We start from the raw sequence: 24,149 nt of genomic DNA on the forward strand, positions 1-24,149 counted from the left end.
ACTTACATTAAATTATTGCTTTATTTCAGGAGCTATGCAAGTCTCTGACACAGTCGACCCTGCCCCTCCCCGAGATGCCATGTCCACCCCAAACAGCTCAGTGAGGAGGGGAAAGACCTCAAGGGATCCTGCCCGAAAAAAGGAGCCTTCCCAAGACTTGGAGCTACAGAGGAGTCTCTTAGTTAAAAGAAAGTCCCCATCCAAGGCAAGCCCTCCCACCCAGCAATGTCCGGTCCCACCACCATCCCCTGGAGATGAAGGGTGGAGGGAAAGGGAAGGAAAAGCTCCAGCCCCAGTGTTTTGAGAGATGTCTTCCCTCCAATCCATGCATGAACACGGCATCAGGATGTGGAGACCATCAGGATCAGGAGACCATAATGGAGAGGGCATAGGGAGGAAGTCAACCAAGAGATCAGCACAGAGTGGGAGGAGAGGAACTGTGGCAAGATGAGAGTTACCCAGCTCTCCCTCACCTCTCCCCCCAGTCCCTGCCTCATCGGATGCGGAGGTAGGAGGGGATGGAGTAGTTGAAAAGCAAATAGTCCATTTTGTATAAATTAAAGAGTCTCCTTTGGTAGAAAGGGCTAATGTCCTGGAAGAACTGGGCCGTCATGTCATCCGTCGTCCTGGTGGTCTTGGATGAAGACGGGAACTTGATGCTCGTGTCGGCCCCAGCCAGCTGGAGGATGTAGTTGGCATCTTCGGCCAAGGTCTCATACTTGCCCACCACATCGTAGTGAACGATGCACGGGTGGCAGAGCGAGTGCACCCGCTCCCAGTGCTCATTGAAGGGCTCCTCCCGCTGCGTCCGTGGGTCCAGCAGGTAATAGACGAACTCCTCGAAGCGCACGTCATCGCCGCGCTCCAGCGCCGCGTCGCTGGGCTCCTGCCGGTGCCGCCGGATGATCTTGGTGCCGTAGCGCTTGTGGAAGGCCGTGTTGTAGCTGCGGGTGAACTTGTTGCGATACGCCGAGACCAGGCGCTCGAAGGGCTCCCGCACAAAGAGGAACTTGAGGTAGCTGCGCAGGCGGTGGTTGATCTCAGGGACGCTGTACTCGGAGAGGGTGCGCAGGTTGGACGAGACGTGCGCCTCGTTGGCAGGGATTTCCAGCGGGTCCCGGTACTTGCCTTGCCCCGTCAGGACCATCATCACCCGCTTCCAGTTCGTGCAGGCCACTTTGGGCACGTAGCAGTAGAGGAGCCCGTGTGTGTCGTCCACCACCAAGTGCCGCAGGTCATCCGGGCGCAGGAGACGACGCTTGCGGGTGTAGCGGTTGCAGATGTTGCTCAACAGCTCCCGTCTCTGCTGGTGAACTGCCTGCAGCGACGACTGCTCAAACTAGGGGGGAAAGAAAGAGACACTCACCAGCTTGGCCATGGCAAGGGGGTTGGAACTAGATGAACATAAGGTCCCTTCGAACCCAAACTAGTCTATGATTCTATGCTGATCGCGCTCTACACCCAAGACTTGGCCCATGACTGTCCCCCTTCCATCCCCTTTCCTGGGTTTGGCAGTCACCCATGTGGGATTTTGGGGGATGGTGTTGACTTGGAACACAGCTTGATCTGGTGCACTGCTGGGGACAAAAGAAAGAATAAAATGTGATGAGGAGACAAGTTAAAGGGGGTGAGGGAAGAATGGGTAGTGCAGAGAGTCAATAAAGGGAATACTTGTTACAGCATCCCCCACATACTGGGCTAACAGCGGGAGGTAAGGTGGGGTGGCAGGGCGCAATGGAGGTGCTGCTGAAGATGATGGTGGGGCCCTTCCTGAGTGGCTCAGGTTTCTTCCATATGGGCCAGTCCAATGCCTCAGCGCTGGTCGCGGTCTCCTTTGTGCACAGGGATGAGGAGTCCACATACGGTCCTTTTTCTTTACCCCATCTGGCCTTTACATTAAGGCCTGGCAGCGCCTGCATTAACTTCCCCCCTCCAGATATCAGGATGTGACCTTTCCTGTCATGGTTGTCATCAAAACTCCCAAAACATCATTAAAACATCTGGGGAAATAACTATTTCCAGGAACTCTGAGGGGGAAGGTCCCCTCCTCCTCCTCCTGCCAACTCCTTCCCCGTTTTGCTCACGAGGGGTGGAAGGTTTCACATTTAGCCTTGAGATCTCCACTGGAAACCTCCAACAGCCTCAACCACAACCACAACCAGCTTCACCACCCATTTCCTACCCCGGGAGCCGCTTTGACCCCATGGAGATGTTGCTCTAATGCAATGCAATGATCCCCATGTGGCAACATGACAACAGCTCCTCCTGCAAGGGATGGATTGTTGGATTATGGACTTCATTCCCACAAAAGAAATAACCTTGTCCAGGTCACTTTAGTCACCACTTTCTCCAGGAACCTCACAGGCAGTAACCTGAGTCAGGGGCAGGAGAAAGCCTCCCATCCCTGCTCCTTCCAAAAGGGAGATGATAAGGGAAAATGTTCAGGTGGAGGAAATGCAGGTTAATAGACAATAACTGCTATCAAGACACGACTTTGACACTGTTGGCTACTTGGATATGAAGAAGAAACAACACATAACAGCATATGCCTGAAGAGGCATACTCATGGTACACCTCCCTGCAACACAGCCAATCCTTCCCATCGAAACATCTTTTATTTGCTCATTTCAGACAAGAACCAATGGTCCATCACCTTTCATAACTGGAACTGCCTTTTGCAAGTGTTAAAAAAATAAGGAGGCATTCTAATAATGTGATTTTTTTTTTCCTTAATTCCATAATTCAAAACTGTTGGATCAGAGACAGACAGACACTGTCTGCAGGCATGGCAACAAAGAAATGTGACTACTTCTCAACAGCCACCCACAGGAGTAAGTGCAAGTCTTGCAGTTCTTTCAGAGCAAAATTGCTCCCTTCATTTCCATCTCTTTAAAAGCCAGAGAAATCAACTATCACTTTTAAGGAAGTAACACCAGGACATTCCAGTAGCATTAGGGGTTGTCAGCATCGCAGCCAAGTCCACGCTTGCCCTTCCTCCCAAAGAAAATGTTAATTTGGTTGCTTATAGACATAAAAGCATCAACCTAGACAGTAACACAAAGCATCATGTATGGAAAGGAGGCCAAGCAGTGACTGTGCTTTGTCCTGCAGCATAATCCTTGCATGGGCAGAGACCACTAAGGGAACACTTCCCTGCACAGACTGTGCCTGGCTGCCCCTTCTTCAGCAACTGTGGCTGGCACAGGTCAAGGTGATAGAGAGGGCTGAGACAGCCCAGGATTATAAACCCCTCATGGCTGGGTCCAGCTTTATATATGTTTGTACACATATATAGCACTCAACCTAGTAGCTACCCATTATTAGCTCAGAAATGCAGTAACGATGCTCTTGCCCTGCCACAGTGGCCCAGAGCTGGCTTTGAAACTCTCAGATGCTGAAACCTCCCAGATTTGCCCAGCTCAGCCCACCAGTAATGAAAGCGTCTGCCCAAGAACCAAGTTCTTTATCAACAATTACTCCAAAGCAGTGTGATCTTTCCCCATGGACATGGCCAGAGGTCCAGCCATGGGGACCATAGGGTAGTCAGAGGCAGCGCAGTGCCCCATACACTGGTGGGGTGGAAGAAAGCATCAGCTCCCAGCACTTCACTCCCTCTTCGCCCATCATCTCCCTTACCTGGTCACTCTCATAGAGGGCCTGGAGTGGGCTGCGACCAGCTTTACCCTGCCAGGTTGATCCCATAACCCCATCTTCTGCTGGAAAAGGAGAGAGAAAAATCAGATCTTTTAGTTCATTGGCCACCACCAGACAGAAGCTCATTTGTTCTACAAGCCCCAAATGGCATCTTTTGAACCTAAATAACTACAAGGAAAAATCCAAATCCCATCTTCATGTGTTGTATTTTGCTTTAAGGGAAAACTGCTCCAAAAGCACAAAGTCACCAGGGTCTAAGCTAAACATCCTTCATTTCTGGAGCTGTAATTAGGGGGAAATGATGGCCTGACCTCAACAGATTTCATCAGCAGTGCCCGTACGCTTGTGTGCTTGTGGGAAATGACACTTCCTGCAGCACTGCACTCATCGAGATGTGACTCAACACGAAGGTTCGGGTTCTTCCTCAATCCCCTGTATCAGTTACCCCACAGGAGGGTGAAACAGCATCTGTGCTAACGAAAGATAAGCGCAAGACCCAACGTACGCAAGATACTCGTCCCAGAGGTGCCCTGTTTCACGCTTCCAGGCTGAGCCCTCTGCAAATGACAGGGAATGAGATGGACCTTGAAAACTCAGTTCACTGCAGCTCCAGTCTGCAAGCAGAGAGCACTGAACCCGAGTCCCATTCCTTGTTGGGGCTGATAAACTCCTGTTTAGTTTAAGAGCGTGACCCCGCTGTCTGCAAGACCTGCAGCACAGCAGACGCTTCTCCTATATTTAGTAAAGCAAAGTGGAGGCATTTGGTTTATAGATTAACACGTGCATCACGCAGAACCCTTCTTAAGAAGGACATAACAAACCCTGGCTGGTTCACACTGACCTGAAGCTGCTAGAAATGCAAACTGCTCTTGCCTTTGCGGCACTGGGATGCAGGGAAATGCCATCCCAGGAAAGGCTTCAGCGTCTGGTGCAGAGTCAGGTCATGGACAAGGGTATAGGACATGGACAGGTCGATAGGACAAGGGGAAATGGGTTTAAACTTAAAAAGGGGAAGTTCAGGTTAGATAAAAGGCAGAAGCTCTTCCCTATGAGGGTGGTGAGGTGCTGGCATAGGGTGCTCAGAGAAGCTGTGGCTGTGTTCAAGGCCAGGTTGGACACAGGGGCTTGGAGCAAGCTGCTCTAGTGGAAGGTGTCCCTGCCCGTGGCAGGGGCTGGAACTGGATGAGCTTCAAGGTCCCTTCCAACACAAACCATTCTATGGCAGGGATAGAGCGGGCTGGCTTGGCTGGAGGCTCCTTAGGATGAACAAAAAGCACATCTACTGTTAAGAAATGGAGTGAGCAGAGGTTGGGCAGGTCAAATCCATGCTCTGATTGCTCTGGGCTGCACCTTTCAGTGCTCCTGAGGCAGAGGAACAAGCCTGGCTGAAGCCTGCTGCACTCCACATGCCTCCTGCCAACAGCCCCAGCAGAAACACTGTAAGATGGATCTCCTCCAGCCTTTCTCCAGCGCAAGAGCTGGCAGGGAATAAGACACCTTCTCCAGATAGCAGCAACCCCCTTGGGATCCCTTTGTGCTCACACTGTTACAGGTTTCCAGGAGGAAAAAGGGGAAGAGAAAGCAAATAAGGCAAAAACCACACCACCAGGATGCTCCTGTGTGGCTGGAGGAGCCGGAGCTGGCAGGGGAGGACACCAATGCTCCATACTCACTGCATCTGTCATCCAAAGCGATGACACCATCCCTGCCGCAGGCGTGCGCCAAACCCTTCTGGCCCAAAAGCAGGTTTTCATAGGCTCCAACTGCAGGGAAACCTCCCCCCTCCTCAGAAACTGTCTGCTCACGCTGTACCCAGCATCCCAAGGAGAAAACCAGGTGCAAGGATGAGCTTTGGAGACAGTGTTAAACGCTGTGGCACAGACGGATGCAGCAGACGCATCCGTGAGCAGCATGTGGAGGGCAGCAGCCAATGCGTGCGCCCCTGGGACCAAAGTATCCATCCTCTGCAGGGGTCAGATACCTATGGATACCTACAGCCAGGGATGTGTGCTTGAATGGAGACTGGAGATAGGCTGCCTGTGCACAGAGCATCCCCAAACCATCTGATGGTGCAGATGGGCAATGGCACCTACACATCCCTCTTCTTCCACTCATTCATTCTGAAAGCAAGTCACTCACCCCATTCCCCCTGACACTAGCTTAACCACCCCTGGGATGCTCCTGGGACTCCAAGAAGGTTGGGAAGGCCAAGGAATACTGAAGGACATGGCAGTGTTGAGGAGGGAGTTATCATCTGGGTAAATTAATGGTTGGTGCTGTGTTTTGGCACCACTGCCCTGAGTACAGCAGGATCTCCCATCACGGGGGAGCTGCCAAGATATTTGCATCCTGGCTTTCCTCCGGACTTTACAGCTTGTTGCTGAGGTTCCCAGATTCCACCACATGCAGTGGTAATCCACGGAAATTGAGCATTGCCACAATTATATCCGAAAGCAAAGATATCGCTTAGCCAAGATATATCGAGTTTCCGAGGAGGAGAAAACATCAGCCCTTAGCAATTGCTGGATCACCACTCGGATCACGAGTACTAAGACGGTGTCTGTCCATGACCCAAATCCAAAATGTTTTGAAAAAGGAAATACCCCCTTTGTCCTTTGTGTCCTCGAAGGATGAGGTAAGGAAATAAGGATGGTGCAGAGCAAGTGACCAAAAACCCCCATGCTAAGGCAGCGACATTGATGAGCTCAGGCCCATTTTAGAGCCTCCTGTGCTACAAGTGCTTCCAGCCTTTCCGTCAGAGCTTAAAAAGGTAACGTGCTCCCTCCCTCCTTTCCCCCTATAGCACAGACCTGCCCCATCAATCCCAAAGCCATTCTGCAGTGGGGTGACACCGACACCGCAGGAGGAGCTGTGTTTCAGCGACTCACCAGCTCTCTTTGGAAAAGGCTAAAGTGAACCTTTTAGTGTACTGGCTGATTGCAAAGACAGCCAGACGTGTGAGGTGAGGGAAAGCCTGGATCATGCCCATTCCAGCCTTCTGGAAGCACCAGAGAAAGGATTTTCTGGTTTGGCTGCAGAGACTCTTTGTTACGGAGGGAGGTTCTCTGCAACCACGACAGCAAATCCAGTGCCTGAAGTGAAGAGCTTGGCTTGGAGACAGGGCTCAGGCAGCAACAAGCCTGCCAGGCTGACATCAGCATTACCACGGCTTTGGAAAACAGTGTGGAGGAAAGAAAACAAGGAGACGTGGGTGCAAGTGGATAGGGGGATAAAATCAACACGGCCTTGGTAAAGCGCAGCTCATACCCGTGGCAACCTCATCTGTGAGCAAAATAAGCCATTCCCATAGATCAAGCTCATGTGGTAGATGCTCACCCAGATATAATGGATGGGATACAGCAGACCGCAGGAAATAGGTACTTCAGGCAGAGGAGATGAGGTTTAAAAGGCGAACTCTAAGGGATGCAAGCAACTGGAAAGCAGACGGTGTTCACATGGGAAATGCTGGGCAGAAGGCAGACTTCCAGTAAACCATCTCCAATGTTTTACTTTGGAGTAATGAGCTGATATAGAAATAGAACTGACGATGGCCAAAGCAGTGAGAAAGGCAGCCATGGCAGGGAGAGACAGACACCAAACAGGGAAACTCAAGCTTTTTCCTGGACCAGGGGAGTGGAAATTCAATAGTTTAATGTCACAATGTTGGAATTCAGCAGTTTCTGCTACTTTGCTGCTGGAGGTGGCAGGAGGTCCCAGATGCATCAGTTCTGTGCTATCAGCTGCCAGTCATATAAAAGGGCAAATGAAGACCTGAAACATATCAGGTATTTGCCATGGAAGCAAAAAGACGTCAATACCACTACCCATAGCACCTGGTACCCCTCACCTGCAGCACTGACAGCTCTGCTCTCCTGGGACCAAGGCAGACCCAGAGCTGATGACAAGGGCTGTGGGGCAATCAGACGATCCCAGGACTTGCTCCCCATAGATGTGTGTGCTGAGCCAGGATGTCCCTTGGGAACAGGCCAGCAGAGAGGGATGGGAAGTGTTTCACATGCAGAACATCTTCATGCCCTGACTCAAGTGCCAACTCGGAAGAGGTTTGGAAACCCCAGCTCTGTGGGAGTCTGGCTGAGATGCAGCAGGAGGAATCCCAATTCCTTTGGGGCTGGAGGATGGAGCTTTCAGGCATTTTCCAGGCTGGACCCTGCAGCCATAAGGAGTCAAATGTTCCACGTGTGGTCTCCAATATGAAACACTGGAGAGGGTTAAAACCTGGAGATTCAGTGGTCTCCAGCCAAGAGAATTGAAGGGATGGCACCCATGCAAATGCACCCAGGGGCCCCAAGCAGCTCATCCTGACCCTGCTACTGTCTCACAGCCCCAGCTTCACTTCCTGTTGTGTCTGCACAAAACCTAAAAAAGAACAGCAAATTGTGGTGCCTGCTCACCCAAAATGATCCGGCTGAGTGATAATGACAGCCTGCAACTCCCTGCGGGTGACTGGGACTCCTGCCTGCTTGGGCTGCAGGAAGACTCAGCTCCCATTGCAGCCCCACTGGAAAAAGGATGCTCTATCTCAGACCAAAAACCCCCTCTGAACTTGGGGGAGTGGGATGTGAAACCATCACATTTGTGATGGCTTCACATTTGTGATGGGGTTGTGATGGATTCACATTTGTGATGGCTTCATGTTTGTGATGGATTCTGGACCTGAACGTAGGAAAAGGTATCAGTGACATGAATTGGCTGCCTGGCACACATGGCATGCAGCAGGAAGAAGAGAAAGAAGAGTTGCCAGTGAGAAACAAATAAGAACAGTATGACTGTTCTCTACCAAAAGGGGAAGCAACAGCCAAAGCTCTATAGTGTAAAGAGATCAGTCACTGAAAGAGCCAGAAATGAGGGCCTGAATCTCTGTGGACACAGCAATGAGCTGTTCCAGACAGCACTGACACCTCCCCAGCACCTGCAATGGCAATGAGCAAGTGCTTCAGTCATAGCAGCGATGCCTCACTCATCCCTGACTGCAGAAACGCAGCCTCATGGAAACAGGCTCCTCGCTGTTAAAATAACTGCACCCAAGAGACACGGAGAGGATCCTGCCATCTCATTTAAAAGAGTTACTCAAAGCCAAGCCCTTGCTGCAGCCACTGGCTGCTGAATCGGTCCAAATCTCAATTTTAACATCCAAGAAGGAAAAGAAAGCCCTGCTTGGAAGGCTCAGAGCTATTGGGTTGAGCAGTGCTGGTCCCAAGGAAGTGGTTTCATTCTAGGAAGCTCTGGCTTTTCTGCTTTGGCTTGTACTGGTGAACACATTTGTTCACTTCCACATAAGCACGAGGGCTGGTTGTTGGGTTGGTTTATCTTAAAGATAACTACTTTGCAAAACAAGGACCCAAACACCACAATCCCACAGCAAACTCCAGGCCCTCTGACTTACCACTGCTGAAGGTAGTGACCTCTCTTTGATGGAGATGCTCAAATCAATGACCACTTGCTACCCTGCATGCTGCATTCAGCTGTGAAACAGCATGGTAATTCTGTCATTCACACCCCCCTCAGAGCTAAGGGAGCACATCTGGGAGTTAAAACCATCACCCATCCCTATTTTTACTTTTACTGTAAGGTTTTGAGTTGGGAATGCAAACTTCTGGCTTCAGCAAAGAGGCAATCTGATCGACTTGGAATCCTGCGACTGCTCATTTGTACTGCATCTAAAAAGCCAGGGATATAGGAAATATGAAATGCTAGAAAAGGAATCCAACAGCCACATGCTTGATTTGCTTAAATGCACCCTTCAGCTTTGTGAATTCAGACACAACCAACTCCTGGGGCAGGTCTGCAGCAGGCACATCCCTGTCCCCTGCAAAGCCGTCAAGTGATTTAATGGCATCCCTCAATGTCACCAGCTGAGCATAACCCCAGGCATCAACATAGGACCTGGAAGCTCAACTGCCCCTCTGAAACCACTGAATAAGTTCTTCTCTCACCAGCACTGCATCCTAACCTTCAGCTCAGAAACTGCCTCCAGGTAGCTTGGGTTTGAGCCATACAACTCCATTTTCAAGCACAGCCACTACATGGATGTCACCATTGTTCTTCATCTCCATCTCCAGCCAGGAGCCACCTCTCACAAGGAGCATCACAGCAGCTTGGCAACTGTCACTGGTGTCACACACCCCAGGAACACAGACAACCCAAATACACCTGTTCTCACAGGGATGGGGGTAAAACACACACCCGAGTCTGAAGCTCAACTGCTTGTCTATCAAAGGGTTTCATGAAGAGTATTTCATTGCTTTTACCATTACCATTTTAACCACTGCTTTTAGCATTACCACTGCTATGCGTTTGCAAAAGGCACTTTTTCCCCAGTGGTACCACAGGACACGGGCTGTAAAACACATGCCTGTGCTTGCTTTGGGACCTTTGGCTCCTTGTTTAGAGGTCTTGCTGAATGAGACAAGTACAGCATCATGCCCAGAGACAGGAGCGCTCCCCTTCGGGAGAATGCTCCAATTGATGGTTCATGTAGTCCTGACTTAACACTGTTTAATCCAGCAGATATTAAGCCAACCAACTGACTTGAACTTGGCTGGATCAGACAGAACCAAGTCCCAGCAGCACAGGGATGCTTGAAAGCTTAGCTCAGGCTTTTTTCCACCACTACATATCACCTACCCCCCCCCCCAGCCCTTCTGAAACAGTCAAACCAAGTAACTCACCCACCATCACCCCCCCTTCCACCTTCCGGCACTTAGAAACTGCAGAGGGATAAACAGGGATGTGTTGCAAAGAGGCTACCCACAAAGCTAAGGGAAAAGCCACAGATAAAAGCAGCCTGGAGGCAAACCTGAGCGGGGCAAGACAGGACGTGCCTATGAGGAGGTTTAGACAGAGAACAGCCCAGGTACAACAGGCTTTTCGCCCATCAGCTCGGATGGGTGACCCCACACACGCTTCCATATGGGAGATGGTGGTTTTGCAGCACCATACGCACCAGGGTCACCTAAAAGTGATGTTTTAGCTGCTGTGCCAAAGTACTATTTCAGGGTGAGAAGAGGGAGAAGAAGAAGAGGGATGAAGGCTGCACAATGGTCCACTCCTGCCAATTGGGGAGCCCTACCAGCCACTATCGCACAGACCTTCCTCCCCTTTCCCCCAGAGGACCCTTTTGGCTTTCTGGGAATCTACTTAAGGCCAACTCCAAGCAGCCACAGACGGCTCTTGAAAGGTGATGGGACACCCCATCCCCAGCTGTCATTGTCAGCCCATGTTTCTGCTGATGAAGAACCCCCAGTACCTCCTTTCCAGCCATGTTCCTAATAAGAGGTATCACAGGCAATGACCTAAGGCGGCACTTCTCACTCCTGAGGAAGCCCTGCTGTACAAACCTCTCAGATAAGAGGGAAAGGTGCATTTTCCAACCTCCTTCCACTAAATGCACATGCTCCATAGATACCATCCCCTGGGCAAACCCTCCTACAGCATTTCCAGCCCCAAACCACACAGTTGCTACACACACAGAGATTGGGCAGCCACCTCCCTGCAGCTTCTCCAGAGTCCCAGGGCTGTGTGGTACCACTGCATGGTAACAGCAGCCAGGCTCCCTGGCACTAAGGACCGTCTCCCTCCAGCCAAGAACCACACCATGAAGAGGGGACAATGAGTCACTGTTTTACATGGGCTAATTCGACTGACCACGTCTCCTTTAATGGGAAAAACCATTCCCTCTTCTCAGGATGTGCACTGCTGGAAGGCAGCGGTCCATGGGCAAGAGCTGGGCAAAGGAGCGTGATGCCTTCAGGAAATGCTAATGCAGGGTGTGGATGAATGTCCTAAGCTATTCTCTATGGAAAGTGATGGATGGGATGAGTACACGTCCTGCTCTCATTCCAGCCAGACAGGGAACGGCTGAGCCTGCCAGAGGTTGTGGGGAATGTCTGGGTTGGAAATGCATGGCCTTGGGAACTGAAGTAGGACCAAACATCCAAGTACACCTGTCTTTATCTGTGCACGAGATGCTCGATGTCTGTGAGATCCCTGATGTCTGCACAGTCATCTGCTGTCTGGGACCCTGTGCCATGGCTCACAGGATGGCAGTGCCTCTGGCATGCTGCACTGAGGGATGGAGCTCTCTCTGCCTGATACTGGGACACTTACACCATCCACAAAGTGCAAATCACTCACAGCCCAGGGCCCTCAAGCACAGAAGTCTGAGGGCAAACAGGTATGGGCACCCCAGGAGCCTTGAGCGTATTAAACCATAGAATCCCAGATTGGTTTGTGTTGGAAGGGACCTTAATGCTCATCCAGCTCCAACCCCTGCCACGGGCAGGGACCCCTTCCACTAGAGCAGCTTGCTCCAAGCCCCTGTGTCCAACCTGGCCTTGAACACTGCCAGGGATGGGGCAGCCACAGCTTCTCTGGGCACCCTGTGCCAGCGCCTCAGCACCCTCACAGGGAAGAGCTTCTGCCTAAGGTCTATGCTTCACTCCTCAGGGTTTGCTGTGCCTTTGGCACACACCATGGCTGGAAACAGGACACGAGGTGAAGCCAACCACTGCCACATCACAGCCTGCGTGTCCCATTCAGCACCACGGGGGATGTGAGATGGGAGCGGGGCAGCGGTCCAGCATTCGGAGCTATTTTGGTTTCTCTCCAAACCACTAAAAAAAGAGGGATCTCTGCTGAACGCTCTCCAAAGAACCATAGCAAGCACTGCCGACAACGTCACCTCCATGCTCCGCTTCTATTAATCCTCTTACAGATCCATCAGGAAGCAGAGGGCACAGCGCTGGCCTTTCACCATCCGAGGTGTGCAAGCTAGTGTGACCCTGAGCGCATCCCCACCTACAATGTCACATCAATATCCCTACAATGGACACATCCCACCAGGCTGCAGGGACACTTACGTGTCAGAAGGGACAATGGGATCCTGTGTGTGCTTTGCTCCTCGTGCCTGGATGCCAAACCCAGCCCACAGAGTATCTGCAGCGCAAGCTCAGCGTTCTGCAGTGAACACTGGGTTAGCAGTGATGGGTCTGCAGCCAGCTCCATCCTCCATATGCTGCACAAACTGCTCCAACAGCAGCCACAGAGGCGCTGGGAGGTCTGGGGGGTGTTATCAGTATTGTTTTAAAGCTGCCACAAAAAGAACATGAAACTCCTGACATGAGCTGGGGTCTGCACATCCTGCACTAGTTCAGATTCCTGCTGCGTGTCTCACACACTGGGAAGGAAAATAACCATTATCCTAACTATTTTTGCTCCTCTTTCCCCCCTCCCTCTAACAGGAGACAGCTCCAGCCTCTAACAACTGCCTGGAATAGACTCCTGAACCTCACATCCCTGCTCTATCCAGGCTGCAGCCTCCTGTTCAGGGAGCGCAGGCTGTAGGGACTGGTAGTGGCTGGTTCCAGAAGCAACTGTGATTCAGAGATCTGTCTGCTGGATGTGCTTCAAAACCATTTGAGCATCACTCCTGATGAACCAGGAGGTTCTGCCAATGCCATTAGGAAGACACTAAAATTACATACGGAAGCTCCTTGTTTTCTCTAAAGCCTCATGAAAGCTCTTTCCTCTCTTGATTCCTTCTTTCTCACATGGCCTTTGTTTCTGAAGGCAATTTTTCCTCACTTCTCACTAATGGCACCTCTTGGATCACCACAGCGTCACCAGCCATACCCAGGGACGTACCCAGAGACATCTCGGGCTCTTGTTTTCCAAGGAAGGCTTTTCAATCCCAATTTAGACAACTTGAGTCAAGGATCAGCCAGGGAAACTGCTAATCAAGTGATGGAAAAGGCTGACAGCTATGGGGTTAGCTCACAATAAATCATGCAGAAAGGGACAGAAAGAATCCAGCTGCTTCAAGAGACCTGCCAAAGGCATCATCTGTGGGGAACGGAGCCAACAGCAGTTGGTCTGGACACTCCATCCAGTGCTTCTTCCTACACTCTCCTGTCTCCTCAATGGCAGGAGGCTCTGCTCACCTAGTACCAGCCTGAGCCAGATGTCAGGATGGTTTAATAGAAGGATCACAAGCATCTGAGGTGGGGGGGATATACTTTGCTGGGGCAGCGTGCCCAGTTCTCTGCTGTCACAAGCACTGTGATTAAGATCTTTATAGGAAACAGAATTCCCAGTATCCAGCAGGAATACAGCCCTCTGCGAGCAAATAAAGTGTCTGTGCCCAAGTACCCTGCAACTTCATGCCTTCAAATGGTTAATTCCTCCTGCAAGCCACGCCAGAAGCTTTCCAAGAGTAATTTCTCCTCCCCATTATGGCTGTCGCTCTCCTGGCCCCAGCTGGCTGCTAGCATATATAATGCAAGCCTGACCTGCCAGCATTTCCATTCCTTGTCAATAAACTCCTCCTTTCCCGTCTGCTGCTCAGCAGGAATTGCAGCAGAAGGGCTTGTGCTGGCAGTGCCAAAGCAGAGATTCCAGCTGGGATGCACAGGGGACGATTTTCAACTGGCGATGCTGGACCACAGACCCAGCATCTCCCTGCACACTGCGGTGCTGTCTGTACCCCTGCAGCTCCGATCACCAGGACAGGCTCAGGCAAGCCACTGCTGCAGAAAGCTCTTGGGCTCAGACAGCAGCATGGATCTACCAAGCCAAGAGACCACCTGCACCAGCCTCATACCTTCTGCTCAGCTGAGGCCATGTGCTGGGGGACCAGGACTTGCTCAGGACCTGCCTGCAATCAGGTCTGCTTCAGCAGATCCCCTCAGCGCACAGCTTACCTGCACACACACAGGAAAAAAGGAGTCTACCATCACATGGCTCCAGGACACGATTGCTTAATCTGCTTCAAGCCATCTTGTCAGCTCTGTAATTGATGGAAGCCTCAACGAACAGATCGAGGAAGAAATGCACACTCAGCAAACCCTTCCCAAGGCAGCGCCCGGCACGGCACACACTGGCTCTGCTCCATGGCTCTCACCATGCTCTGGGCAGCTGGGGGGCTGTGAGCTGCCTTTCTAAACGACAGCAGGTTGTTAACCTGGGAGACACTGCCACAAGATACACGCCAAGAGGCTTTACAGTGCACTGAAGAGCTGCATGAGCTTGTAAAGAGGGCCAGAAGCTAATTACATCTTCCTAGAGACTAGGGAGAACCATCTCCAGCACGTAACCTCTCAGCACACAGCCTACTCCTGCTGCATTTAATAGTGGGAGGCCACCAAAGAGCCCTGTCTCCCAAACCAGCACATTTAGCGTGATACAAGCATCTCCAGGGTCACTGCAGCACTGGGACACAATGGATCCAGCATCACTGGTAGCAGCTTGCCTGAGTGGTTGTTGGGTTTGCCTCCCTGTTGTCTGTGAAGCCTTGAGAATGGCTGAGAGCAGCAGATGCTCTGAAGACATCTCTGTTTTACAGGGAAAGAGCAAAGGACACCTCAGGAAGAAGGGAACTGGGGGTCCTGCACCTACATGCACCAGTAGCTCTTCATGGGCACATGAAGCAGAACTCCCCCAGCATTGTCTGAGGCTCACAATGCCTGCGCCTGCTGATTCTATTAAGCTAAAGGAAATCAATCCCTCCAATACTGCCAGAAGAAACTTGGAAGAGCCCCAGCAGTTAGTGTGCTACCCTGCACCATTGCCAGACAGAGCAGCCCGGCGCTGCAGACGTGTGCAGGACTCAACTCGCCACCTGCTCGCACCATGAAGGAACATGACCATGCAGAGATGCTCCCTACAGCCAGGGGAGGGAGCAGTGCCCGTAGGGCATCACAGTAGGAATGGGGATGGGGAATTGCTGACCTCCAACTGATCTGTGCTTACTTCCCAGGTCCTGCATTGAAGAGAGCCCTCGGAACAGGGGAGCCAGCCCTAGAGGCACCCACACACAGCAGATCCACACAAACATCACCTTTGAACCTCATGTCAACATCACCCATCTTCATGCAAGGTCAGTGAAGCAATATCTGGCCGGAGAGCAGGCTTGGATCAGGTTTCCTAGTGGTGAGCCTGCAAATCCACAGGGAGAGCAGCATTCCAGGGCAGACCACTCAAACCCACTGTCTGATCTCTGGAAGGGCCGGGAGAGCAGCCAGGAGATGGAGGGCTATTAATCAAGTAGCATTTACAAAGAAGAATAAACTCTGAGCACTGTTGTGACAATAGGCCAGCACTCATGGCCTCAGCATCCCTCTGTCCCACAGGTGACAAGGGACCCACATGCCATACCATGCCCTATGCACTGCTGTGAAGGTCCAGAACATTCCATGGCACACCTCCACGCTCATGTACCATGAGTAGAGAGACCCATCTGATGTGCCCAGGCTAAAGCCTTGCTGACCTGCCACTGGAGCCATTGCAGGGATGGTGCCACCTTAGAATCACAGAACAATTAGGGTTGGAAAGGACCTTAAGATCATCTGGCTCCAACCCCACTGCCATGGTTAGGGACACCTCATGCTAGACCAGGTTGCTATGACACATCATCATGAGGGCTTGGTGACTGTGATCAGGCAGAGCAGCATCACTGGCAACACTGACTGCATTTGTCTCTCATTGCTCCAGGGCATCAGGGAGCATCACTCATAGGGTAGAGGCAAAGCAGAGGCTGGGAATGGCTGATGCCTGAGGAACCCAGCTCTAGGTCAGGAAGGACCAGAGACTGCACAGACAGCAGAAGTAGGCAGACACCGAATCCACACGCACTCACACACTCAAAACCAGGTTCCCAACCATTTCTACTACCAAACGGTGATTTTCATCTCAGCACAGAGCTGCTGAAGGATGTGGGTTATGTGGCCAGGCTTTCCTGCACGGGTGCATGGTGATGAGCCATCTCAATGCAGATGTCGCTGCCGAACCCAAGAGCTGCTGCAGTGCTAACCAGCGAGGAGAAACTCTGCTTCCTTTTCCCAGGGAACACCAGCTCCCAGCTCTTCCCAGCCAAGTTCCCATCAGCCTATCTGCCCATAAATTAACAACTGTTTATCTAATCAAAGCTTATCCAAACATTAAATGCTCAGGGGGAAGCAGGAGCAGGCAAGTCAGGCTGCAGGAATTCCCAACTCCTTGGCTCAAGGCTGGGCACCTCTGTGCCCTGAAGCTAAACCTGCTTGGTGCTATCCCCGCAAGCTAAAAGGCATGGATTTGAGCAAGCTGAACGGATTTTGAATTCCTTCTCCAAGGCAAGGACCTGCTCCATCGAAATTCAGGCAGATCTTGGCCTCTGAGCCTTCAAAAGGTTATAAGGGAGGGGTATTCAAAAGGATATTCATCCCAGCCAGGGGGAATGCAAAGGGACTGGGAAAAATGAAACCTGCTCATTTCTATGCTGGGGGAGAGCTTTGCTTCCCTCACAGCAATCTGCCCACCAGCACAAAGATGTGCCCTCATCGACTGGTCCTGCCAGGCTGGGTGGGCAGCAGGATCAAGGTGGATCTCCGATGGCATGGCTGGGGTCCTGATCCCAGCCCATCACCAACTTAGAATCAGTTAGGGTTGGAAAGGACCTTAAGATCACCCAGTTCCAACCCCCTGCCATGGGCAGGGACACCTCACACTAAACCATGGCACCCAAGGCTCTGTCCAACCCGGCCTTCAACACTGCCAGGGATGGAGCATTCACAGCTTCCCTGGGCAGCCCATTCCAGTGCCTCACCACCCTTACATAAAGAACTTCTTCCTTATATCCAATCTAAACTTCCCCTGTTTAAGTTTTAACCCGTTACCCCTTGTCCTGTCACTCCAGTCCCTAATGAAGAGTCCCTCCCCAGCATCCCTATAGGCCCCCTTCAGATACTGGAAGGCTGCTATAAGGTCTCCACGCAGCCTTCTCTTCTCCAGGCTGAACAGCCCCAACTTCCTCAGCCTGTCTTCATACAGGAGGTGCTCCAGTCCCTGATCATCCTCGTGGCCCTTCTCTGGACTTGTTCCAACAGTTCCATGCCTTTTTTATGTTGAGGACACCAGAACTGCACACAATGCTCCAGGTGAGGTCTCACAAGAGCAGAGTAGAGGGGCAGGATCACCTCCTTCGACCTGCTGGTCACGCTCCTTTTGATGCAGCCCAGGATGCGGTTGGCTTTTGGGCTGCGAGTGCACACTTCTCACACTGAAAGTCCATTCTTCAGGCAGGACAAGTCACAGCCTGAGGCTGACCCCGAGATGTATTTGCTGCCTGAGGGCACTGTGTGAGCAGGGGCACTGTGGTCTGTTTGCTTTTTGCAATCCCTGCGCTGTCTGCAGGGCTCAGACTCACAGCACGCTGCAGGGCACTGCTGTGCTCTGCCAGATTCAGCCCAGCAAGAGGGGAGCAAGAATCTGGGGGCTGTTAAATGAGGGGTGACAGCTGTAGATATTAATCACTGCATCTGGCTACCAGGTCTCCTTGGCTTGCTGGCTCCATGCAGCGCTGGGTTAATGACTCCCGCACAGGACCCAAGTCACACAGAGCCACTCCTCACACCAAGTCCCTGGGCTGCCCTTCCCTTCCCTGTTCCCATGTCCTCTGTGTGCCCCCTCAGAGCATCACGCTCTCGTTCCAACACAATAAATGAAGCATCGCCTTTGCTCCCTGGCTCATTAAAGCTATAAGAGAAACAAAATCAAACCACATGTTCCAGCGCTACCTCCTACGCTGGGTGATCTCCTACGGAGGGCATGCAGAAAGAGGAGTTTATCTGAGCAGCGGCCACCCAGCTCCTGGGATACAGAGCAACTCTTTCATCCCACCTTTGCCCACGTAGGGCTTTGATTCAGACTGAGATTTTGGCTTCCCAGTGGAAGTCACAGGCGATTGGGAAATGGAGAACAGAGCGAGTCCAGGCTGCAAAGGACACATTTGGGGGCTGAACCCAATTTATCAGACCTCTACAATTGATTTTACTGGATCATTTACTGGAATTACATGGGGTGCAAACAGAGCAGAAACTGGGCCAGCCAGAATAAATCATGAGAACCAGCTCTGAAGCAAGGCATCTGGAGAGGAGCATCACGGAAGAGGGACATCTGTATAGGGCAGCAGCATGTGTAGGGTGCATTTAGCAATACCTCCCACCGCCCACCCCTGATGGAAGGATTTTACTGCCAAAGGGACAGCTGTATTTGAAGAAGGGAAAAACTAACAGATCCATGTGAAACAGTGGGGAAATAGCAGAGGGCTTATAGTTGAATATAGACTTGTCCCAAAGCTGCAGAGACAGTGTCCCTGCTTACATCAGTGCAAGCTCCACATATACATGTATGGGAGAGAGCAGACTGGTCTGGACCACAGAGGGTGGGAATTCTGTGTTCAACTCTCCATGGACACCAGCCCCTCCATCTATGAATGATTTTACTGGGGGGGGAATATCCTCAGATATTAAGGTAGCTCCATTTTCCCTGCTGTCAGCATCAGTGCAAGCAGGAGCTAGGCATGGCGATGCTCATCCCGGCGATGCTCATCCCAGCACTACTCAGTGAGATGCTCCCTCCCTCTCAGACCACTAACATTCTTTAACTGCCTTTAACAAGGGAAGTTTTGGGCCTTTGCCCAGCTGTTCCTCAAAGCCTTAATGTGAAACACCTCCCCTTTGGCCCCACAGAGGTATTTGAGGAGTTAAGCTCTTCTTTGGGTACTCAGCTCCAAGGGAGAGTAATGGGAGTTAAGCACCTAATGCCTTTGTAGTTTCTTGGCTCCTGATAGGAGCCCTGGGTAGGACAGCTGTGTTTGTACTGGGATTAAGATGAAGGCTTTCACGCTCTCCATTCGGATGCTTGCGGAATGCAAGGACCAAGAAAGAAACTCCAGCATGTAATAAACCCAGGAGTGCCCTGGCCACTATGTGAGCACTCATCTCCCTGACTGATGAGCACCACAAGGTCCTTCCTGCACCTACACAGGCAAAGGACTTCTGCTCCCAGAAGATGCTTTTGTGGAGTCCCTTTTGCAGGATAAAAAGGGGTTTGGGGAATGGGGACAAAGCAGAAAGTGCAGGTGGAATGTGCTGCCAGAGAGAAACAGCCAGAGGGATGCTGGAGGGATGCGAAGGCTGGATCCACCTGGAAGAGCCACTGAAATGTTAATCCTCTTCTGCAGGCGCAGATTTAACTCTGGGTGTGCCAAGTGCCCTCCTTCCCCGTCCCAGCTCTCTCCCATGGATCAGAGATCATCAGAAGCTGTATGAAGCCAAGAAGGACTAGAGAAAGCATTCCTCATCCAAAGCCTGGCTCTCAGGAGCAGATGGGCTTCATTACTACCCTGCCCTCAGCACTGGAACGGGCAGGTTCTTTTACCACAGCAGGTCACAGCTACAGCATTTCATGTCTTCTTCAAACACAGCTTTCTAGCTCGCTTTACACAATGCCTTAGCTGACAAACATCCAGGTCCTTTGAGCACTGGCTCCTCCTGCATCCCAGGCATCCCAGCGCCATGACGGGGAACCTGAGCTGGGCAAAAGTGCCCCATTACAAAAGCAAACACACCAAAGAAGAAAAACCAAAACCATCTCAGAGCACATCTTGGATTCCACATCCCTACCCCTCTTGCAGCACTGACCAGGGTGAAGGCAGCGTTATCTGGATGGGTGAGGACATGCATCAGCCAGCTGCAAATACAACCTGGTCTCAGAAAGCCCTGACTGGGTGAACCACGCTCATGTCCCAAGGCAGCACCTGAATTTCAGCCTCAAAATACCTTTAAACAATGAGAAGGAGCTGAGGTCTAAAACAGGCTCTTTCCTGTCTGGGAAAAAAAATCCCCACTTTGTAAAGGTCTGCTAACATCTAAGCGTCAGTATCTCTGTTCAGGCAATGTATAGGTGCATTTGTAGGGTGAAAGACCTCAATCAAATCACTTATAAACTCTACAATCTGTAATTATTTGCCCTCCCAAAGGGACAAATCTTTAGGCACAAGGATGGAGCTAATCCAGAGTTCACAAGAGCAGTCACAGACTATGGATGCATAGCTTAGAAAACCTGAAAGGCCACATTTGCAACCATCAGAAGCAAGAGCTTCTCCAGGACCTGCTTGTGCTGGGCGATGCCGGGCTAGGGAACAGGAAACCATCCCAAAGAGTGGTGGCAATGGGTATCTTCTACATCCATCTTGGCGCATCAAAAGGCTGCTAACCACACCAAAACGATGAGGCATGGTTTCCTGCCTGTGATATGTGCCATGTGCTGCTAAAGAGATGTAAGAAGCAACAGCTGGATGGGGCAGTTGGACAGACCTGGAGCAGAAATAAAGCAGCATGTTGAGATGGAGGGGTTTTCCTTCTTTCATCCTGGAGAAGGTGATTCAGTGCTGGAACAAGCTGGAAACAAGAGGAAGTAGAGCATGCCCCATCACACAGACTGTAAGCCTGGAGTGAGATAGCTGAAGGCCAACAGGACAGACGGGTTATCAACCTGAAGTGAGCAGAGGACCCCATGGATGGGGGAGAGTAAGGACTATAGCCCATGTCTGCTCCCTGGTACAGCCAGCAGCAAGGAAAGCCAACATAAAACAGCCAGGGATATGAAGGCTGCACCCTCAAGCACACGAACCCACAAGTTGGGCTTGATCTTAAAAGCCTTTTCCAACCTAGTCGAGTCAATGATTCTATGTGATGCTATCCCTCAGGAGCACCCACCTGTCCTGCGGCTGGCAAACCCACTTCAGCCTCTGGGAGAGGGACAACGGGGGATTCTGCTACTGACTCCAATACAAGCACATCCAGCACCAACATAACCAACTTGGTGGCATTTAGCTATTTCAGCACACGCTGGAGTGTGGGTGTTCCTAAGGCAGAACAAGAAACCCTTATTTCAGCACAGCCACGGAGCTCAGCGCAAACCGCTCCGGCACACGACTACCCCGATGGAGCTACAAGGGGGAAATGCAAACGGAGCAGTTTTCGTCCCATTTTCCTGCTCCTTGTCTTTGTCAGCAAGGCTTAATTCAGCACGTTGTATGTAACAGACCGCAGGTGGCCAAGTCAACGTGCTGAAGCCTGCTAAGAGATGACAGTTCCAGGGGGAAACTCACAGCACTGCTGCTTCTCCTAGCATTTTTCTTCATTACTGTACAGAAAGCAAGTGACACTGCACAACCAGAACGCCAAAGAACCCCCAGGCAACCACCCCTTTAAAGATGACATTTTTTGTCTGCAAGCCGTTTACCTATTACTGTGACTTCTGACTTCGAAACTTCAAGTAACTGGTCTCAGTTTTGTTTTCCTTTGGGGTAAAAAGAAAAGCAGCATTTTTCGCTTGCTTCTTTTCTGTTTATGGCAGTGAGCTTTCCTCTGTTAGTGGGAGTTTTACACAGGACTGAAGAGGAAAGGGAAAACTAAAGTGGAAAATAATAAGGGAAAGAAACAGCACAAAAATGAAGGCTGGAGCAAGGGAGACAACTAACTGTGGCTAGAAAATAACCGGGTTTTAAAGGGCATGAGCATCACTTGATTTCACCTCTAATGTGCTCCCCACCCTCGCAAATGGGCTGCCACTGCAGACAAACACCACCTGAGGGTCCTACCCCAGGCCTGTGACCAACTACAGCACCTTTAGCAATCACACTGCCCCAGGTTAAGAGATCTGCAGTTCATTAAGGGTGCTGCATCTCCTAGAGCCGCGCCTGGTGTTTCTCAAGGGGTCGTTCCAGCCCCTAAACCCCTGATGAGATGCCATCACCATCACCTGCTTTCTCTGACCTGATGGGAACTGCATGAAACAGTGCTGAGATCACCCAAAGGATTAAAGTCAGCTCAGCACAGAAAGTTCTGCTGACTCAGACACGCAGAAGTCTCTATTTGAAAAGCAGAGTCCTGAAAAGAGCCACATTTTCCAGTCAAATATTAGAAAGCAGACCTAAGGTAAAACACAACTATCTCCCCATTAGGAGCCCTGGAATCAGAGCCGACTCAGTGCTGCGCTTTATAGAGTCCCAATACTAAAGTAAGACGCATGTATCATTACTTTAAAACAGAGTTACTACAAAATACAGCACTGACCGTGCTCTGCTGGGATTACTGAATTCATTTGACAGACTTCACATGCTCTCCTACAAATACCAAATGCTTGCCCAAACCTAACTGCTTTTCAATTTTATTCAGCCAACAAGTTAAGGCTACGTCTATTTTTAGGAAAGGAAACACATTTAAGTGATGGAGCAGCCCGTATAAAAGGAAAATCACTTTTCATTTAGCTCCCCCCGATAAAATCTAACATTTCAGGCAAATCAGCCATCTGACTTTTAAGGTGGAACTTTAAAGGCCCCATTGATGGATTGCTGCTATAAGCACAAAACGTTAGTACATTGTTAAAACTACAGGCATTACCCAGTAACATCTCTTAGGGGAAGAGGAGCCAATTTCCCCCAGAGAGCAGAAAGCAGGCAGGGAAATAACCTCTAGTACAGAACTGTTTATACTGTAGCTCAGAATCGTTTCCCAATGTGGAAGATGTTTCTAAGAGCACACAGTAAAGTCCCTTGAGCAAATCAGCAGGATTCCCCAGGAGTTTTAGTGGCCGCGGCTGTGAAACGGGCACTCATGGCACAGAACAGCTCTTCCCTACCCTATCCCGGCACAGCCTCGGGAGCATTCGTGCCCCGCTCACACCGGACGGGACGGGCACCGCAATGAAGTTTGCTTGAACAACGCAACACGAATCGCTGCAGACGGTGCCGGCCCCGCACCGCCAGCAAACACAGCAGCGAGGCTCCCAGCCCCGAAGCGAGCCGAGCTCACCGGCGAGCCCGAATTCCAGCTCCCCCGTGGGTCGCTCCCGCCGGACCTCACCGGCTCGCCCCGACCCCGCGGTGACGGCCGGAGCCGGCTCAGCCCTACCCGCCGTCCCGCACCCCCTCTCCGCGGCGGACCCACCTGGGTGGAAGCTGCTCTGGAAGTACAAGACGCCCAGCAGGAAGGAGCCGAGCCCGGCGGCCAGCGCCATCCGCGGAGCCCGGCTCCGCCGCATCCCGCGGCCGCGCAGCGCCCCGCGGACAGGGCCCGCCAGCCCCGCGCCGCGCTCCGCCCCGCCGCGGCAGGAAGTGAGCGCGCCGCGGATCAGCCGCGGGAACGGGAACTTCGCCCCATGCAGGACAGGGATGGGGATGGGGAGCGGGACCGGCGGCGTTTCCCTGCCCGGTGCCGGGCCCGCGCTTCCCACCGAACGGCCGTGGTAGGGTTAGAACGGGAGAAGAGAGAGTTACGGATGTGCTGGCGAGCGCGGGAGCTTCCTGGGGACTTCTCTCAGCGTTTCGCAAGCATCGCAAAGTTTCGTGGGCTTAAAATAACACCAACAGACCTCCTCTTTGTGTTCTGGGCTGCCCCCACCGGCACTGCAGTCTTTAACCGAAAGCAAAAACCCTTCTGCCTACTTCTGACTCAAGCAATAAAGTTATATTGACGGTTAATTATACAACGTTACAAGAAGAATAATTTTCTACCAATCTACCCACGTTTTTGGGAAGCAGGAGCACAGAGCGCTCTCACCACGTCCTCTAACCTCCAGGCTCTGTAATTGCAGGGAAAACAAGCTCTCAGCCTTCTGTTGCCCCAGTTTTGAAATAGCAGCAATGCTGTTGA

General features: G+C 51.5%; 1 protein-coding gene across 2 annotated transcripts; it reads right to left on the reverse strand.

Annotated features, from left to right (window-relative positions):
- Positions 1-2: 2 nt before the first annotated feature.
- CHST13 (carbohydrate sulfotransferase 13) lies at positions 3-23,583 on the reverse strand. 2 transcript variants are annotated; one of them, XM_057417706.1, is made up of 3 exons: positions 23,445-23,583; positions 3,637-3,713; positions 3-1,339 (listed from the first exon to the last, which is right to left on the reverse strand). In XM_057417706.1, the coding sequence occupies exons 1-3, from the start codon at positions 23,536-23,538 to the stop codon at positions 494-496; spliced, it is 1,017 nt and encodes a 338-aa protein (XP_057273689.1). In that variant the 5' UTR covers positions 23,539-23,583; the 3' UTR covers positions 3-493. The 2 variants fall into 2 exon arrangements, with proteins under 2 accessions (XP_057273689.1, XP_057273688.1); XM_057417705.1 differs by having other exon boundaries at positions 3,637-3,716.
- Positions 23,584-24,149: the final 566 nt, after the last annotated feature.

This window comes from Pezoporus wallicus, unplaced genomic scaffold, assembly GCF_028554395.1.
Source record: "Pezoporus wallicus isolate ANWC-B61680 ecotype Strahan unplaced genomic scaffold, APGP_CSIRO_Pwel_v1 contig_8542, whole genome shotgun sequence".
NCBI classification, from domain to species: Eukaryota; Metazoa; Chordata; class Aves; order Psittaciformes; family Psittacidae; genus Pezoporus; species Pezoporus wallicus.

Excerpts from the sequence above, each read along its gene's own strand:
- CHST13 (XM_057417705.1), bottom strand. The coding sequence starts at position 23,538 with ATGCGGCGGAGCCGGGCTCCGCGGATGGCGCTGGCCGCCGGGCTCGGC. Across the intron at positions 3,717-23,444 it reads CCAGAGCAGCTTCCACCCAG|CAGAAGATGGGGTTATGGGA; the intron begins GTGGGTCCGCCG and ends CTCCTTTTCCAG. Across the intron at positions 1,340-3,636 it reads CCCTCTATGAGAGTGACCAG|TTTGAGCAGTCGTCGCTGCA; the intron begins GTAAGGGAGATG and ends TTTCCCCCCTAG.